Source organism: Halichoerus grypus, chromosome 7, assembly GCF_964656455.1.
Source record: "Halichoerus grypus chromosome 7, mHalGry1.hap1.1, whole genome shotgun sequence".
Lineage (NCBI taxonomy): Eukaryota > Metazoa > Chordata > Mammalia > Carnivora > Phocidae > Halichoerus > Halichoerus grypus.
In genome coordinates this window covers 97,480,159-97,498,461 of record NC_135718.1, presented here as the reverse complement: position 1 = coordinate 97,498,461, position 18,303 = coordinate 97,480,159, and the positions used below count along the sequence as shown (strand labels likewise).

At 45.5% G+C, this 18,303-nt stretch overlaps 1 protein-coding gene across 1 annotated transcript in view; it reads right to left on the bottom strand.

The window, feature by feature from the left end:
• The window catches only part of STYXL2 (serine/threonine/tyrosine interacting like 2), a 30,241-nt gene extending 19,163 nt beyond the window's left edge, over positions 1–11,078 (bottom strand). Inside the window, exons 1-2 of the mRNA XM_036076741.2 lie at positions 10,973–11,078; positions 10,168–10,293 (exon numbers count right to left, since the gene is read on the bottom strand). Of these exons, the coding sequence (XP_035932634.1) occupies positions 10,168–10,277 (110 nt within the window). The 5' untranslated portion in view covers positions 10,278–10,293; positions 10,973–11,078. The remainder of the gene's footprint in view (positions 1–10,167; positions 10,294–10,972) is intronic.
• Positions 11,079–18,303: the final 7,225 nt, after the last annotated feature.

Sequence of the window (18,303 nt, the reverse complement as noted above, 5' to 3'; positions counted from 1 at the left end):
CATTTTCCCTCAACACATTGACTTCAGATGGTGTGGATTTGGTTTCACATGACAAATACAGGGAACTGAGAATCTGTCCTAAATATACCTGAACTCTGAGGCTGTGGGCTTGATCGGGGAGAATTTGAAATTGAAATCTGAAAATAGAAATGACAGAGAAACATCCTCCCTTCTTGTGCATGGTCAAGATTGAACTTCAGCTAATGAGTCAGTGAATAGGAGACTCCTGAAGACTCTACCCAGGACACTTTTCATAAGCTGGTGCTTTTAAAAGAGGGGTGTGAAAAACAGATTCTCTCCCCAGCCCCATGATATATCTCTTCTTGGCTGCTGACGCAAGCATGTGAACAACAGTAAACTGAGCTCAGCATTACAGTGTTGAGTCTAGGATGTACATTATGAATCAACTGCTAAGGGAAAAGGAGATGTAAAGCTAACAGTCCTAAATTGTTTTGCCACGGATGCGGTTTACTAAGTCAATTGTAGGGGTGGGACCCAAAAAGGACCCAGTGGAGAACAAAGTTTAGGCATCCAGAAGTGTTTCCTGTGTTTTCCATGGAGAAGCAGGCCTGCAGGGAAAGAAAGGAGGAAGCAAAGCGAGACCTGAACCACTGGCCCTGTTTATATTTGCAAGGTCAGTGAGACAGTGTGGCCCGAGAGGTTTTGATTTATGACCACGTCTGTCCCTCCACCCACAGACCTGAGACAGAGTGAAATGACACTCACACCCTGATTGGAAAGCAGCAAGGGCTGGTTGTTCAAAGAGACAGGCAGGGAAGGAGAGAATCTAGGATCGATATACACCTCATCACAGGATCACAAAGCAGCAGCTAAAAAGCCTTGAGGGTGATTTGAAAGAGAAACAATAAAGCAGAGTTTGATGGACTTCCTAACGAAGAGCAGGAGACTGGTGCCATTTTCTTTAAACCTGTGTTTTTCAAAATTGCAGACTGTGACCCATTAGTGTATCATAAAATCAATTCAATGGGCCCTGCCCAGCATCTGGAAAAAGAAGGAGGGAAGGAAGGAAGGAAGGAAGGAAGGAAGGAAGGGGAAGGGACGGGAGGAGAGGGGGAGGGAGGGAGGGAGAAAGAGAAAGAAAAAAAGAGAGTAGACTAGTACCATCCATTTTAAGATGAGTATAATTTTGTTAAACCTATTTTTTTTTTATTTAGACAGACCTGAATGTATGTTCTGAGTTGAGCTGTAAATGGCACGTCCTACCCTGGATTACAGTCACCAAAGTTTGAAACCCACTGCTTTAAACCAATTGCCAGGTTGTCAAGGCACAGACCGGGTCCGTCAACCTAGACCCCTTGCCAGCTGATCACTTCATTTCAAGGAGTCCCTTGGAAATGAAGTGGAGGCAGTGGCCCAGGAAGGGGTGTCTGTCTTGATTTGGCTTTTGCAAAAAAAGGAACAGATTTCTGAGTTTCTTCTAAGCATTCATTCACTTCAGAGAAAGTGACCACACAGGCAAAGTTCAGGTTCCAAAGAAGGAGAGAAGTCAGTAAACTAAAGAAAATTGATTTATAGCAAGCTGCTTCTGGCAGGCTTTGTGAAAGCTGGAAAAATCTTCACGGAAAAAGAAATATAAAAGGGAAAGGGTAGCTAGGAGTAGCCATTTCCCAAGGACACTCAGACCTGACACTGCATGACCCAGTCCCGCCTGCCGCTACCAGCCACGGAGACCTCCCTGTAGGAAACGTTAGGCACAACATAGTTAAGGAGCTTCACTGAAGGTGGAGGGGAAAATGCTATCACGAGACCTGGCCTGAGCAGATAATCAAGGAGCTCTAGAAACTGCAAAGGCTTAACAATTTCAGATCCAGAAAGCCAAAGCAAGAAATGAATTTTAACTCAGAAAGAGATAAACGAAAACAGAGAAACATTCTCCAAATCAGAACAAGAGAAGGATAAAGAAGTCTGATCCTTCATTTGGAAAGGAAAAGAAAATTGGTCATAGCTAAGGAGGAAGAGGAGCGGCAGAGGTGGGCTCCAGATCACCTGCAGGAGAGGGCTTGGGGGGCTGCAGTCTCCTGGTAAGGGAGGGGAGGGCCTGCCTTGAGCTTGGTTCATGGCACAACACACTGATTTCTTAGACTGTTGCTCATTTGGTTAAGCGGGGAGGTCTGACGGAGATGATAGATACAGGCAAAGCCCCACCAAGTTGCCCCGTTGGACAGGAGGTTTTAAATTTTAGCGTTAACTCATAAATTACCTAGGGAAATTTGTCTCGCTGGGAGACGGATGAATCTCTAGCCGAAGGTTTTCTTCCAGAGAGAATGATTCACAGACACGGGTTTGAATTTAAGGCATTTGAGGTCAGTGCCTAAGTCAGGCAAAAATGAAGATGTGACACCTCTATCCACTGTCTATTCCCCTTTCTCAGGTTCTTAATGCACCCCAGGATGCCATCTACTGATGAGGTTGGAAATGTTAAGACACCTGTCAGTGCAGCAAGCAGACTTCGTCCCTGAACCAGCTCTGGGTGACTGGCAGTGACTGTCTGCGGCCCGGGATAGACTTGGCAAGGTCCTATCTTGGTTCCATAGGAAAGAGTAGTTATGTCTCCCAGGGGCTGGATCTGGGGCTGTCGTGGGTTGAATGGTGGCACCCCAAAAAGGTGTGTCTCCCAGAACCTGTGAATGCAATTTGATTTGGAAAAAGAATCTTGGCAGATGTAATTAAGTAAAGGATCTTGAGATGAGATCATCCTGTGTTAGGATGGGCCCTAAGACCAATGGCAAATGTCCTTGAGGAGGACACATAGAGAAGAGAGAGAAGAAAAGACATGTGAAGATGGAGGCAGAGGGGTTGGAGGGACACAGCCCCAGCCAAGAAACTCCTGGAAGCCGCCAGAAGCTGGGAGAGGCAAGGAAGCCCTCCTAACGCCTTCAGAGGGAAACTGTCCCTGCCAACACCTTAATTTCAGACTTTCAGCCTCTAAAACTGTGAGGGAATATATCTGTGTTGTTTTTCAGCAACTCCGTTTGTGGTAATTTCTTACAGTAGCCTTAGGAAACCGGGACTGACAGTGGCTGGTGGGGTATTTGCTGACTCAGTGTATATTTAATTTTTAAAATGCTCAAGCCTTTAACTAAAGAGATAAAACAAGAAGGCTGGAATTTCAGGCACAAATTAAGTACAGAGGGAACTGTTCAGGCTGGAGACCAATGGCAATGGTGATGATCAGTTGCTTGGAATACAGTATTTGCTTAGAGCAGAATGAGAGAAACATGGCATTTTAACTAGAGTGGGTGGGTCTCTGGTTAAACAAAACTTTCTTGACATCCTGAGTTACCATCAGATATCTTTCTCTGGAAGGAAAAGGAAAGAGAGCCACCATTTATCAATACCTAATATGCCTTTATATACATATATATATGTATATATGTATATATATATATACAACTTTATATACATTAAACAATGTATGTTCTACATCATAGATCATATACTATAAACAACATACGTTATATTATATTATTTAATTTCTACCACTGGGTAAACTGGAATTCCAATTTCATGATTAAGTAACTTAAGCAAGCTCTCATAGCTAGTAAGTGGGAGAGCAGACCTGACTTTGATCTTGGCCTCAATTATGCCATTCAAGTTCTTTCCACAGCATGACACTGCCTCCTAGAAGAGTTTTATTTCCCCTTTCGTAGCTTTCAGAAAAGCACAGCTTTTTGAGGTGTAATTGTTATACAAACGGCACATATTTGAAGCGTACAGAGCGGTTAACATTCGACTTACATATACAGCTGGGAAGCCATCACCACAGTCAAGGGTGCGAACTTACCTCTGACCCTCCAAAGTTTCCTCATGCCCCTTTGTAAGCCCCCCTGGGCGCTCCCACAGCCCCGGGACTCCCCCCGCAACCACGGGTCTGCTTTCTGTCACTATACAGAGTCATTTGCGTTTTCTGGAATTTTATATAAATTGAATCATATGGTATGCACTCTTTTTTTGTCTGACTGCTTTTATTTAGCATAGTTATGTTGAGATTCATCCATGTTGTTGTATGAACCAATAATTTGTTCCTTTTATTCCTGCTGGCTAGTATTCCGGCGTATAAATTTACCACAGTGTATTTATCCATTCACTGGTTGATGGACATTTGGGTTGTTTCTAGGCTATTACGAATAAGGTTGCTCTGAACATTCATGTACAAGTCTTTGCATGGACGTAGGCTTTCATTTCTCTTGAGTAAATACCCTGGAGTAGAATGACTAGATCATACAGGTGTAGGTGTCCGTTTAAGCAGGTGTATGTTTAACTTTTTAAAGAAGTTTATAAAATGGTTGGACCATTTTACATTTCCACCAGCTGTGGGATTCCAGGTACTCCACATTCTCACCAATATTTGGTATGGTCAATCTTTTTAATTTTAGATATTCTAATAGGTAGGTAATCGCATCTCAAGGTGGTTTTAATTCGCATTCCCCTAATGACTAAAGATTTTGAGGATCTTTTCATGTGCTTATTTGCCATCCACATACCATCTCTGGTGAACTATCTATTCAAGTCTTTTGTCCATTTTTAAATTGGGTTGCTTGTTTATTTTTTATTGGGTTTTGAGAGGTTTTTAAAAATATATTCTGGATACAAGTTCTTTATCAGATACGTGATTTGCAAATTTTTCTTCTGGTCTGTGGGTTGCCTTTTCACTTTTTTTTTTTAAGATTTTATTTATTTATCAGAGAGAGAGAGAGAGCGCACAAGTGAGGGGAGGGGCAGAGGGAGAGGGAGAAGCAGGCTCCGGGCTGAGCAAGGAGCCCCACGCAGGACTCGTTTTCACAACTTTGAGATCATGACCTGAGCCAAAGGCAAACACTTAACTGACGAAACTACTCAGGTGCCCCTGCCTTTTCATTTTTAAAGATACTATAGGCTCATTCATCTGAGCTGGTTTAGGCCTGGTCTGTAATGCAGTGGGATTGACCGAACGATAACTCAAAGCCAGTGCAGCTCTAACAGTTTATGCTCCAGGTTTTATGATGATCATTGTAGGAAGGGGCAGCCCATCAAGTGTCACTGTGTTTGCCTCCCTTGAAAATTTCTGCAAAGGGCTAGCCAGCTGATTTGGGATCAGGTTCAAAAACCAATTCCTAACGAACGTACACAAACCAAGAAGAGCATCAAAACCAACAGGCGTCCCTGAGAACCTGGAGGAAATTAGCTCTGTATGTGGGACCGTGGAAAAGCTCAGCGCATCCACATGTAAGAGGGGCTTTCAGGCTGAGCCTGTTTTTGCCCAGGAATGAGGCAGGCACTAAGGACTGAATACCATCGGCACTTCTCTATTACAAACAAATGCTTCTGTCCTGTATGTGGCCGGCCAACTATGTGGAACTGGGAAACCAGCAGAGTTGGCCTTCCCTGTCTCCTGCCTCCCCTTGCAGTGACCCATTTCTCACCTTCACAACCAGTGCTCATGGTCTGCCTTCCCCAGCCAATAATCCAAGAACCTCAATCACACCAACATGATAAGCACTTAATAGAAATGTGTATTCCTTAGGGCAGCATTTAAAAATATATACATATACCAGACTTCATTTATCCAGCCTACCGTTAACCGGACAGCTCATCATACTGTATACACATTCTGTACCCTTAATGGCTGTTAGCTACAGAAACATTCTAGGTCTTCTCTTCTTGTGCACAAATGTCCTTGTTTCTGTTAAGTATGTGTCGGGTTACAGGACAGGCATGTGTTGAGCTTTAGTAGATACTATGAAAGAGATTTCCAAGTGGTTGTACTAATTTATGCTCTTCCCAACTATGAATGGAGTTCTGATTATTTTACATCCTCATTTATAGATGCTACCATCGGTTTTTAATTTTAGATGGTCTGGTGAGTATGTAGTAGTATTGAATTGTGGTTTTAGTTAGAATTTCGATCATATATTTTTGCTTTTATTGATTTCTAGCTTCATTCCCCCAAGGTCAAAGAACATATTTTATATGATTTCAAGCATATAACAAATCTAAAAATTTGTTGGCACATGTATGGCCAGTACATGATCTATTTTGATAAATGTTCCGTGCGCATGTGATAAGAATGTGTATCCTGCACTTGTTGGGTACACGTTCTATAAATGCCAACTAGGTTAATATTGTTTATTGTTTTGTTCAAACTTCCTAAATTCTTTTTTTTAAGATTTATTTACTCATTTTAGAGAAAGGGGGGAGAGAGAGAGTGTATGAGTGCAGGAGGAGGGGCAGAGGGAGAGAAGCAGACTCCCCACTGAGCGGGGAACCCCATGTGGGGCTCAGACTCATGACCCTGAGATCATGACCTGAGTTGAAATCAAGGGTCAGGCGCTTAACTGATTGAGCCACCCAGGCACCCCCTTCCTATATTCTTAATGATTTTTTTTTTTGCCTCATACTATCAGTTGCTGAGGTTGTTTTTTTAAAAATTTTATGTTTGACTAAGATTGTGGATTTTATTTTTTCTTTAGTTCTGTCAATTTTTTGCTTTATACATTTTAAAGGCTACATTATTAGATCATAGAAATTTTATTTATTTATTTTAAAAAGATTTATTATTTTAGAGAGAGCAAGCAAGCATGAGTGGGGGTAGGGCCAGAGGGAGAGGGAGAGAGAGACTCTCAAGTAGACTCCTTGCTGAGCATGAAGCTCAATGCAGGGTTTGATTTCATGACCTGAGCTGAAATCAAGAGTTGGAGGCTTAACTGACTGAGCCACCCAGGCACCCCAGATCATAGAAATTTTAAATGATTACACCTTCCTGGTGAACCACACCTTTGATCATTGTGAAACATCCTTCTTTGTCCTTAAATTCTTCCTTGTCTGATGTCAGTAAATAGCTTTAGTTTGTGATTGCGGCAGTTGGTAGTTTCCAAAGATGGCCGCAATAGTTCCTATCCCACTTGTTCTCTTCACAGGGTTACTGCGAAACTCCCGCAGAGCTGGCAGAGTCTAGGTTGCCTCCTTTTGAGCCTCTGTGGTCCTTTACATGACTTCTACGGCTAGATCATGAAAATCAATGCACATCTGTCTTGTTCTCTTGGATGCTAACCCTTGGAATTTAGCTACTAGGCTATGGGAAAAACCAAACTGGCCCACATGGAAAGACCATAGGAAAAGACCATGTTAGGTGCTCTAGCCAACAGCCTGGCTCAAAATGAAGTGTCACACATGTGAAGAAGCCTCTCTGCTACCAGCCCTCAGCTGGTGAGTCATCCTTAGCCTTAAGTCCTCCCGGAACCTACGTCTTCCCAGCTGAGGCACCAGACATCTTGGAGTAAAGACGAGCCACACCGCTGTACCTCGTGCAGTTTCCTGATTGCGAACATTGAAAAGTGGTTGTTTTATGCCACTAAGTTTTGAAGGTAGAGCAACTGTAACTAGGACAGAGTAGTCTAAGTTTTCTAGCCTTTGTTAACCTTTGTCTATCTCTATTTTGTTTTGTTTTGTTTTGTTTTAATTTGAAGTAGGCTCCATGCCCAATGTGGGGCTGGAACTCACGACCCTGAGATCAAGAGTTGCCTGCTGCACTGACTGAGCCAGCCAGGTGCCCCTTGTATATCTCTATTTCTTAAGGTGTATTTCCTATAAGCAGTATGTAGGCTTTTTAAAAAACTGAGTCTGACAGTATTTGCTTTTAGTTGGAGTATTTCATTTTTATTAGGTTTAAAGTAATTATTTCTACACTTGGGTTTAAATCTACCATCCTACTGTTTTCTTATTATTTGTTATGCTTTCTCTATATTCTTTTTCTCTTCTTTCTTGCCTTCTTTTGGGTTGATTACATTTTGGCTTTGCATTCTCCCCTCATTTGTTCATTAGTTATAAAGGTATTAGATACCTTTTGAAGATAACAGTCTTAAGCTTAGACAGTGACGTATGCAGACAAGGAGGCAAAGAAAAAAATCAAGATTGAAAATTATATCTAAGAAAGAACTTGGTGTGTGGTTTCTGATACATGAGGTTGTCTGGTCTATACCCATCAGAAACCTATTATGTTTTTAAAGAGATCCTATTTTCAAAGAAACCATGAGCCTTAAAAAGCCTTTGGCTGCTTTCAGCCTTAAACAGCCCTTGGGCCCCCAAATTTCCATAAGCAGGACTTAGTCTGCCAAAGCTACACAGCCTTCAAGGAAAACACACTCTCCAAGCTCAGTTTGGATGTGGCTCTGGAGGATAACAGACAAGGATAAAGTCCCAGAGGGTGGAGCTAGAGGCCACAGAGAACAACAGACAAGGAAATGCTCCCTGAGGGCCAAATCAAGGTCAAGTCTGGGAGATCTTCTCTCTTCTCAGGCAGATGTGCTCATTAACTATATGGACTGATGACTGCATACCTCCCACTCCTCCCTTTATCAAATGGGAGCCTGTTTTGTAGACCATGATGTGCTGCACTCTGACCTGGGCAAGAAGATGAACGCTCTTCAGAGAACCTAGCCTTTTTTTTTTTTTTTTCCAAGTTTTTATTTAAATTCCAGTTAGTTAACATGTAGGCAGAGAACCTAGCCTTTGAACTGTATGTAGCAGTTGGTAAACTGCTTTTGGGATTGTCTCCTTTGGGAGTTTCAGGACTGGGGAGAAAGGTAGCATGAATATTAGCTGTCTACAGAGGTATACTGTGGCTGAGACAGCTATGTATTAGCAAACCCATTTCCTCTTTTTGCTGGACTCATGGACCTCAGTTCCCATCCCCCCGTATAAGAAAGCATGGCTTTGCTAAGTTCTAGCCAATGGAAAATGAGTGGAAGAGAAATGGCCATTTTCAGGCCTGGCCCATAAAAACCTCCTGAGAGATTCCTCATTCCCTTCCCATTTTGTCTTGATGCTGATGAGCGCAGTAACTTTAGCAGCCTGCCTTAAAATGGAAGATCTACAGGATAGAAGGAGCCTCAGTTCCTGAATCACTGCTCAGGTACCTGTTTTGGAATTTATTTGGGTGAGAAAAAAATACCCAGTTGCTAAAGCAGCTAACATTACCCTAAGTACTACACAAAGCCGTCCATCACCTACCTCAATCACACACAAAACTATCTGCCTTGTCTGGTAGTGTAGAGAGGGGAGGGATACATTTTAAAAACACTATCCTGATAGGTTTTCTTAGTGGGAACATAATGCTGGATTTTAAAGGAAAAGTCCCCAACATCTGGACCAAGTGTCCTGACCCATGAGTGATGAATCTCATTCCAGTGGGGAAGGTTTTTAAGCTCTGAGAAGCAAAAGCCAGCAAGATCCCAGAACAAGCAGAATCAGACAGTTTGAGGTAAAGTTACCATAAGATATCTTAGTTGGATCTTTCCTTCCTTTTTTTATAGATAAGAAGACACAGGCTCAAGAATTAAAGGGATTCTTCACATAAGTTTGGTGATAGAACTAAGATTAGAAGTCAAGTCCTCCACTACGATTTATGGCAGAAGAAAATAAATAGGCACACACACCATTGCTTTAGCAGGCAAGTAAGCATTTCTCTGATGTCTCATGGTTTTTCTTAAAATTTCATGCAAATTTTCCAATCTACATCATCATATAGCCTCAATGATTTTATGTAAAGGAAAATTTTAAATTACTTGTCATAAAATTAAGAGGACTCTCCAGGAAGACGCACCATGTTGATCTACCCCTGCGCACACTGCCACTTACCTTCAGGTGTGCACATATCCCAGTTTGAAAGACATGGCTTGATCACAGATGCGAAATTATCTCAGTACTAGGGCCTGGTCTAATGCCCCTTCTTGTCCTGATGCCTTCTCTTACCGTCTGTGGTCTAGCATCCCCATCCTCAGCCTCAATCCTAGTGAGTCAAGCATCACCCTCCAGGTGGGCCTGTCAGATTCTTACTCCTCCTTCGAGGTTCAGGTCCAGCATCACCTCCTCCAGGAAGCCTCCTATGACCCATCCAAGTCCAGCGGTTCCTTCCCTGGCCCACCATGCCCTAGACCTGAGGCATACGAACTCCAGCACTTTACCACGCCACATCAAAATGCGGTCTGTTTGCTTACTTGCCTCTTTCAGAAAGTGTGACACATAAAAAGTACCCAATAATACTTGTTGAATGAGTGAACTTAAGGTGGTAGCTGTAGGCTCCCCCGGGCCCACATCTCATCATGCCCCCCCCCGCCCACTCGTGTTGTGGGGCTGCAAGGGCAGGGAGCATGGCAAGCGCACACTTACTGGCTGGGGGAGGGGCTCCGGAGGTACTGGGCCTGCACGGCCCTCACGTCGGCTTCATCCTCTTCACTTGGGACTACCTGCTCCTCCTCTGGGTCCCCACTGGTCGCCATGACAGCCTGCTGGTCCCTGTAAGTTTGGCATGACAAAAGTGGTTAGGGAATCTAGAGGTTTTGGGGAGGGGGGAGGAGAAGGGGTATATCAGTGATGTTGGGGAGAAGGTCACCACATGCTACTTCTCTGGTGGTGAGAGGACCCATGGGGGGGAAACCCAGTCTGCCTTGGCCCAGCTACCGTTAAACCAGGACACCAAGACGCACACACCCAAGCTGTGTAAACTGTCCACCTTGGAGTCACAATATTTAAGAAATGACAACTTGGCTCCTTCCTCAGTTTCCAGCAGGGAAGCAGTGAGGGGAACAGGGTCCTGGGTTTGCATGAATAGAGCTAACGCAGTTAGAAAGCAGTGAATTCCCTAGACCAGAAAGATCTTTCTATCGAAGCCCCTGGGTGTGCCCCCACACGCACGCGTGGGCACACGTACAAGCACATAGCCTGCCTGCGCACACGCATACACCTTCGCCTCTGCTGGGGGAGGCGCAGCTGGCCTTCCTCAGTGTCTCTACCCAAGACCCAGGAGTCGTTACCCTTGGTCAAGGCGCCCTCCCACAGCCTACTGCGGAACATGAAATCCCTCAGGGCTGGTCCCACACATGGCTGGGCCCTGACACTCAAGGCAGAGCTGCTGCCCCCCTCTGCTTGTAAGTCTTGGGCTCACAGGACAAAACGAAGGGAAAAGCACACTCACCACGGGTTTGCCTGTATCTCCACACCAAAGGGCAGTCACACAAGGGCTGAGGGACCCAGATAAAATGGCCCAAAGTTCCGACCAGTGAGAGGGACCAATCTCTCTCCTCTCTCCAGTGCTTCTTCTCTGAGGGGCAGGACAGCTGTTAACAGGAAATCTTAGCTACCTTCTAAATTTAGCCTCTGGCCCCACAGCCTGGCAGATCTCTAGGAGGAAGGAATGCAGTCTCAGGACCCAGACCTGAAAGCAGGCCCCACTTAACTCTTTCCCTCCTGGCTGATTCTCTGGACATCGGACACTGACATTGAGGAGCAAAGTTAGGAGAAGGTCACACTTCACTGATGGAGAGGCCTGAAGAAAAGGGTTTTGGGGGGGCTCTCTCTTCATACCCTCTTGCCTGGGGCTACCTATTCAAAGTCTTTTCAGAAGATGGTCTAACACCAAATATCTCGAAGAATGAAACAAACTGTATCCAAGCCCCATGTCAGCCTGGAGGGCCCTGGGAAAAAATACCTGATATATAGAATGGGGAGGGGCCTTGGATCAACGTCGGGAGCCCACCATGGTGCTACTAAAGGGTATGGTCATGGCTTTGACCAGGGTTACATTTCTTTGAACAGCAATGACCCTGGAGAATAAAGTGGGCAGTTGTGCTCACCCTCCACAATCCCTTCCCCACACTTATACTCATGGTGATGGTCAAGTGGCAAACCTGGATGGTATAAAAACTCCATGAGCTTCAGGGCACATGGGCGGCTCACTTGGTTAAGTATCCAAATCTTGATTTGATCTCAGAGTTGTGAGAACGAGCCCCACATTGGGTTCCATGCTAGGCGCGGAGCCTACTTAAGATTCTCTCTCTCCCTCTCCCTCTGCCCCTCCCCCCACCATGCCCCTTCTCTCTCTAAAAAAAAAATTTCCACAAGCTTCATACACTTCAAATGAGCTCATAACCCACTCTACTCCTCTTTGTCACCTCTTATTATCACCATGTCCAAAGCAAACCAAAAACCCAATACTTCAGCCCCCTCATCCCACACATTCTATAATTACACCTTCATCCATCAGTCCGTCCATCCATTTGTCTACCCATTCACAAATTACCCACTATGCGTCAGGTACTATCCTTGACCAAAGTTAGTAAGACACATAATTACATGCTCAAAACTGTCCTTCTTCCTAGCCAAGTGGAATAATGCCCTGCACATAGTATCATCAAAAATTGGCTGAATGAATGAATGAGCTCACAGTTTATTAGGAGGAATGAAACACAGGTCAAAAATAACTCAAGCATAAGGCAGAATGTTGTTAAGTATCCTAAGAGAGATCCAGAGTGCTGTGTGAGTTCAAAGAAGGGAAGAGACCTCCTGGCTGAAGAAGTCAGGAAAAGCTTCATAGAAAAAGTAATAATACATGCATTGGCCTTTAAAAAACAAGTTGGATTATAACAGCAGATGTGATGCGGGAAGGAATTCCAGAGGGGACTAGCATGAACAAAGTTTGGGGATGTCAGTGGTTAGAACTGAAAAGAAAGCAAACAGGTTGTGTGACAGAGACTTGGCAGGGCCAGAGTGGGGGGCTCCTTTGGAAAGGGTTGCCAAGGAACACATCTCTGAGGAGGCACATGGCACCACCATTGACCAATCATCAAACTTCTATCCTGGGCCAAAATAGGGACTCAGTAATTGGCTGCCTAAGAATGACCACAATTGAGAAAACATGGGGGTTCATTTCAGGCCCACACACTTCAAGGTTCCATAAAGATGAAAGGTGGTTTGAGAGAGAGGTGAGATGGGGGTGTGGGGGGAGGGCTAGGGAAGGACTGAAGGGCTGCATCAATCAGGGTAAAGCTCAAGATGACAGGACACCAGTGCAGAGAATAAAAAGGTGGCAGGGAAGTGGGGGAGGGAAAGATGGAGAACCAACACACCTAAGAGAGGCAACAGATAAGAAGGGACCACTCAGGAGGAGGACATGGCCTCTGTCTTCTATATACCCTCAGTTACCTGCAGAGTGGGACATCAGGCCACTGAAATGGTGGACTAGAAATCAGAAAACCACTTACTAGCCATGTAACCTTTGAGAACTCATTTCACTTCTCTGAGACTCAGATCCCATTTTGTAAAATAGAGATCCATAACACTCATCTCTCCATTTTGTTCTGACTACCCAATCTAAAGTGGGGCCCCCTCCCCTGCCCCAATCTCATTTCCTGTACCATGTCCATGTTATGTTCCCCCTAGCACCATCACACTCTAAGTAGGGTGACCAACCATTCCCACCTCGCTTGGGACTAAGAGATTCCAGGGACAAGGAACTTTCTGCTTTAAAACCAGGACAGTTCCATGGGGGAAAAGACAGTCCCTTTAATAAATGTGCTGGGAAAACTGGACAGCTACATGCAAAAGAATGAAACTGGACCACTTTCTGACACCATACACAAAAATAAACTCAAAATGGATCAAGGACCTAAGTGTGAGACATGAAACCATAAGACTCCTAGAAGAAAACATAGGCAGTAATTTCTTTAATTTTTCTAGATATGTCTCCTGAGGCAAGTGAAACAAAAGCAAAAATAAACTATTGGGACTACACCAAAATAAAAAGCTTTTGCACAGCAAAAAATACCATCAAAAAAATGAAAAGGCAACTTACTGATTGGGAGAAGGTATTTGCAAAGGATAAATCCTAAAAGGGGTTAATATCCAAAATATATAAAGAACTTATATAACTCAACACCAAAAAAAAAATGACCTGATTAAAAAATGCACAGAGGACCTGAATGTCATTTTCCCAAAGAAGACATATGGATGGCCAACAGACATGAAAAGATGCTCAACATCACTCATTATCAGGGAAATGCAAATCAAAACCACAATGAGATATCATCTTACACATGCCAGCATGGCTAAAATAAAAAAAAAAAAGACAACAAATTACAAGTGTTGGCAAGGATGTGGAGAAAAAAGAACCCTCTTGCACTGTTGGTACAGCCACTGTGGAAAACCGTATGGAGGCTCCTGAAAAAATTAAAAATAGAAATACCATATGATTCAGTAATTCCACTACTGAATATACACCCAAAGAAAATGAAAACACTAATGGGAAAAGATACATGCACCCCTATGTTTATTGCAGCATTACTTATAGTAGTCTCAGCAAACTGAGACAAGTTGGTCTGGTTATTTCTAGGATTGTTTTCTTTGTTTACTTGTGTACTCTCTATCTCCCCAACCAAATGATCAACTCTCTGAGCCTAGAGACTTCCTGTCTTCTTTATGCATCTGTCTGTAGCATGGGTGGGGTGGGGGTTGTAGGAAAGGGAGGGAAATAGAAGAACAGATCCTACTGTGCTGGGGAGTATTCCAGCAATTGTGGGCAACACCCTTGTTTTATTGGCTTTGAAAACCTGCCTCTGAGATCATGCCCTTTTTATAATGAGATGGTAATTTCCTGTTATCGAAGCCCACACCTTGGTGAGAAGCCCAGGACTCTGTACACCTGCTAAGTGGAGAGAAGGGGGGGGGCGGGGCAGGTGAAGATGGGGAAGGCCTCTGGTGGCGTAGGCAGAGCACGAGTCCAGTCCCATAAGTGAGCTCACCTGCCAGTCCTGCTGAGCAGCTGGCAGGGGAGGGGGCAGGCTGGGCAAAGGTATACAGGAGAAGGGAAACCACAGGGACAGAGGGCTGGGCCAGGCCAGAGGCCGCTGTGACTTTAACTAGCCAGCCCAGACCTGCCCGGGGCCTCTCCCTGCCAGGCTGGGCTTGGGGCACAGAGGAAGCGAGACCATGGTGGGGAAGATGCAGCCTGTGCTGTGCATGCTCTGGGCCGGTGAGTAAGCCCCTCCCTTGTCCGGCGCCTGGGGGGTGGGTGAGACAAGGGGACTGAGTGCTGACAGTCTCCCAGTGCCCCCCGAGGGATGACCACCAGTAACACGGCTGCATTCCCGCTGAGCAGAATCACAGGTTCTGCTGTGCAGGCCAGCGCCCAGCAGCAGAATGGTTTGTGTATGCATATTAATCAATAAAATTCCAGCCCATTTCTGGAAGGAATAATTCACAAATTTTCAAGACCATAAATTCTGATCCCAGATCGGGTCACAAGATCTGACACCAGATCTGACAATAGGGACCAAGTATTTGAAATCAAGGTTGTCCCAGAAAATCCAGGATGCGTGGCTCTAGATACGTTCACTACCTGGGATTTTAACCACTGCCTTAAAACTAGAGAAAAAGGCGATGGTAAAAGTGATAACTTCCCTATCACGTATAGGGAAACCAAGGCAGAAGAGCAATCCAACTTAGTATCATTCCCCGAGCAAGAGAAGACTCAAACCCTTCAAAAACTAGAAAGGCCCTTTCCAAAGGTCAAAGCTCTCCACCCCTTCTGATACTCTGGTCATTGAAAACTGGGAAGATGGGGAAGCCCCACAAAATAGAAATGGGGCCCATGGTTGCGTGGGGCCCATGGAGTGTTCACGGGTTCGGATGGAGGCGCTGGTGGTAAGGGTACTGGGCACAGGGAAGAAGTAGAGTGGAGAATGGAAGTTGAGAGGCTGGGGTTGGGGGAATTTGAGGCGTATCTTTAATTCATTGTATTTGGCTATGCTGAGAAATCCCATCGGCCTGCAATTTAGAAACTGTCGCAAACTTCAGGGATCTGGTAAGAATGGGGAGGAGGTAAAGAGTTTTACTGGGAAACTTAGGAGCCCCAAGGCCTGGAAAGTGGGGTCAAGGAGGCTCTGATTTAGAGCTCGCTTTTCAGCCCCTACAGCAAGCCCCAGGGCCAGCTGGCCTGCCTGCCCAGCGGACCCCACTCCTCCCAATGCTCAAAACCTGTCCTTTGAGACCTTAGGTGGAGGTGCTGGGGGAGGGCTGGGCCAATGCTTAGAGGTAGACCTGGAAAAGATCCATCAGCTCAGTCTGGCTCAACCCCCCCCCCCCCCCCCCCCCCCGCCGAGACCCAAATGACTGGGGGCAGAGATGCCCTCCTGCTCAGGCTGGAGAGCCTGGTTGGGTCTTTCCCTCCTCTGAACCTCTTTACTGAGCACGTAGCTGGTGCAAGTGTCTCAGGAGCGAGGATTGTGGAATGACATCAGATCCAGACAGTCAGGGTACTTCAAGTCCCGAGGGAGGGAGGCTGCAAGGAAACGACCATCCTCCCCGGACAAGGCCAGGGACACTCTGATCCTCTTCTTCGGAGCTGGAAGTCTTGCCAGGGATGTCTCCCCCCTACCCCCCCAGTACACATCCTTGCATTTGTGGTCTGGCTGCAACCAGTGCATTTTTGGCCTGGGAAAAAACTCTAAAACAAAATGCTCCCCCAGTTTAGAATGAAAAGTGGCCTTAACTCTGAATTGCCTGCACATTTTCCCTCTTCCTTTGAGAAGGCACGTGACCCTGGGGTGAACTTCTCCAATGGAACCAGTTCTTGGGCCTGTGTTCAGGCTCATGTGCGTTTTCTGCCCCCATCCCCATCCCTCCACCCTCCCAGACTGCCCAGTCCAGATTCACGTGCCCACCACCTTAGCCTCCATACCTTACACTAAGGGGAAGGGGTTGGAGCAGTGGGGCAGGGGGAGACTGGGTTGGTGGCCGGGTCAGTGGCCAGCTCGGGGCACGCAGACAATTTGCCAAATGGAAATACCTGGGGACAGAATAGCCATTAGCCATTGCTTTGTGCAAGTGAGCAATGAGGGTGTTCAAAGGTCAAACCTAAGAGCAACGGGGTGGTCCTCCCCACAGCGTCTCAGGAGAGCACACCAGAGGGAGGAGCAGGGAAATGAGGGAGGGCTTCCTGAAGGAGGTGGAGCTTGAGCTGGGTTCCAGAGGACCTACTGGCCTTTGCCCTTCTTCCTTTCTCCATCTGAACCTGCACAGTAATAACCTAGATTTTGCTGCTGTCCTGGGCAGCTGATGAGCCAATGGGCCCCAGGACTCCACAGACTTTGGGGAGACAGAAGATAACACATATGGAAAGGACCCAAATAGAAGGCAGTACATCAGAAAATCTAAAAACAATCCTAAAACCAACTGAAAATCAGCCTGACAATTCTAAACACTGTCAGTGACAGAATACTTCACCCTTCCCGAGCAGGGGTCCCCACCCCCTCCTATCACCTCACTCTACTGCCTCACAGGCATTGAGAGGGCCAGCCTTCTTCCTGTACCGACTTTAGCCCCGGGGCAAATTAGTTAACCTTCAGAAACCTCAGTTTCCCACTCTGTGAAACGGGGAGGGTAATCCATAACGTGCAAAAATGCAGTGTGCCTCCCACAGGGTTGTTACGGATAGTAAATGAGTTTGTAAATGTAAGGATCTTGGAACAGTGCCTGGCACATAATAAGCATTCAATAAACACCCGTTATTATTGCTGTTGATATTATTAGTGTGGGCAAGTGTAAGTTACAGAGAATTCGTAGACTTTGGTAATCCATAGCCTGAGTGCTGGGGTCTGGTAGAAGGGTGCCAAGAAAGAGAGTCAGAGTCACTGTGACGAGCCCTGAGTTATCAGCCCTCCCAAAGGCTGCTAGAGAAAACACCCCAGCTTGTGCACAGAACTAAGGCTCTTCCATTCCGGGAGTTTTTCCAGCCACTAGACTCCATGAGACTTGATGTGAAGGAAGTAGTTGCACGAAGTAGGAACCCACCAGAGGAATAAAAAGTCCGTAAGCAGCTCTGCCTGGAGTCACTAAAATCTTTGAAGACTTGATAAAAGACACAAACAAAAAAAGCCCCACCTTCCTGGAACTAGAGGAAACCTTTTTGAAGGTTAAATTAGAAAAACTGAGGAAGGCACTGCTTTACACAGAGAAATAAAGGAATCTATCATCCCAAAATATACTAGATGAGAAAATATATTTTTCTCCCCCATCTAAAGATATTTCAATAAATCCATGGATGCTTGATCCATAGTGTGTGTGTGTGTGTGGGGGGGGGTCTTTGCTGGGATCTAGGTGTCCAAGTTCCTGAACTGAGGCGTTACCCAGGTGATTCTGATGTGCAGGCTACGTTTAAGAGCTAGATCTGGAAACTTGAGGGAAAGTAGGTGTGATCAGTCACCTCTGTTGCCCGGGCTGATCCTCCGCTGGTGACTCGAGTCAGTTTTGCGCCATCTGGCGGCTTCCCTGAGTTACTGTCCAGCGCCTGATTTGGTGACTCAACTCAGGGACCCAAGTGTATGTGCAGACCCATTCAGTAGGGCAGGGCCTGAGAGTCTGCATTTCTAACAAGCTCCCAAGTGATGATGATGCTGATTTAGGGACTACTGTTAAGAAACAAGGCTCCAGGGAGGAACTGGTTTGTGGACGCAGGTGTGAGCCTCATCTTGC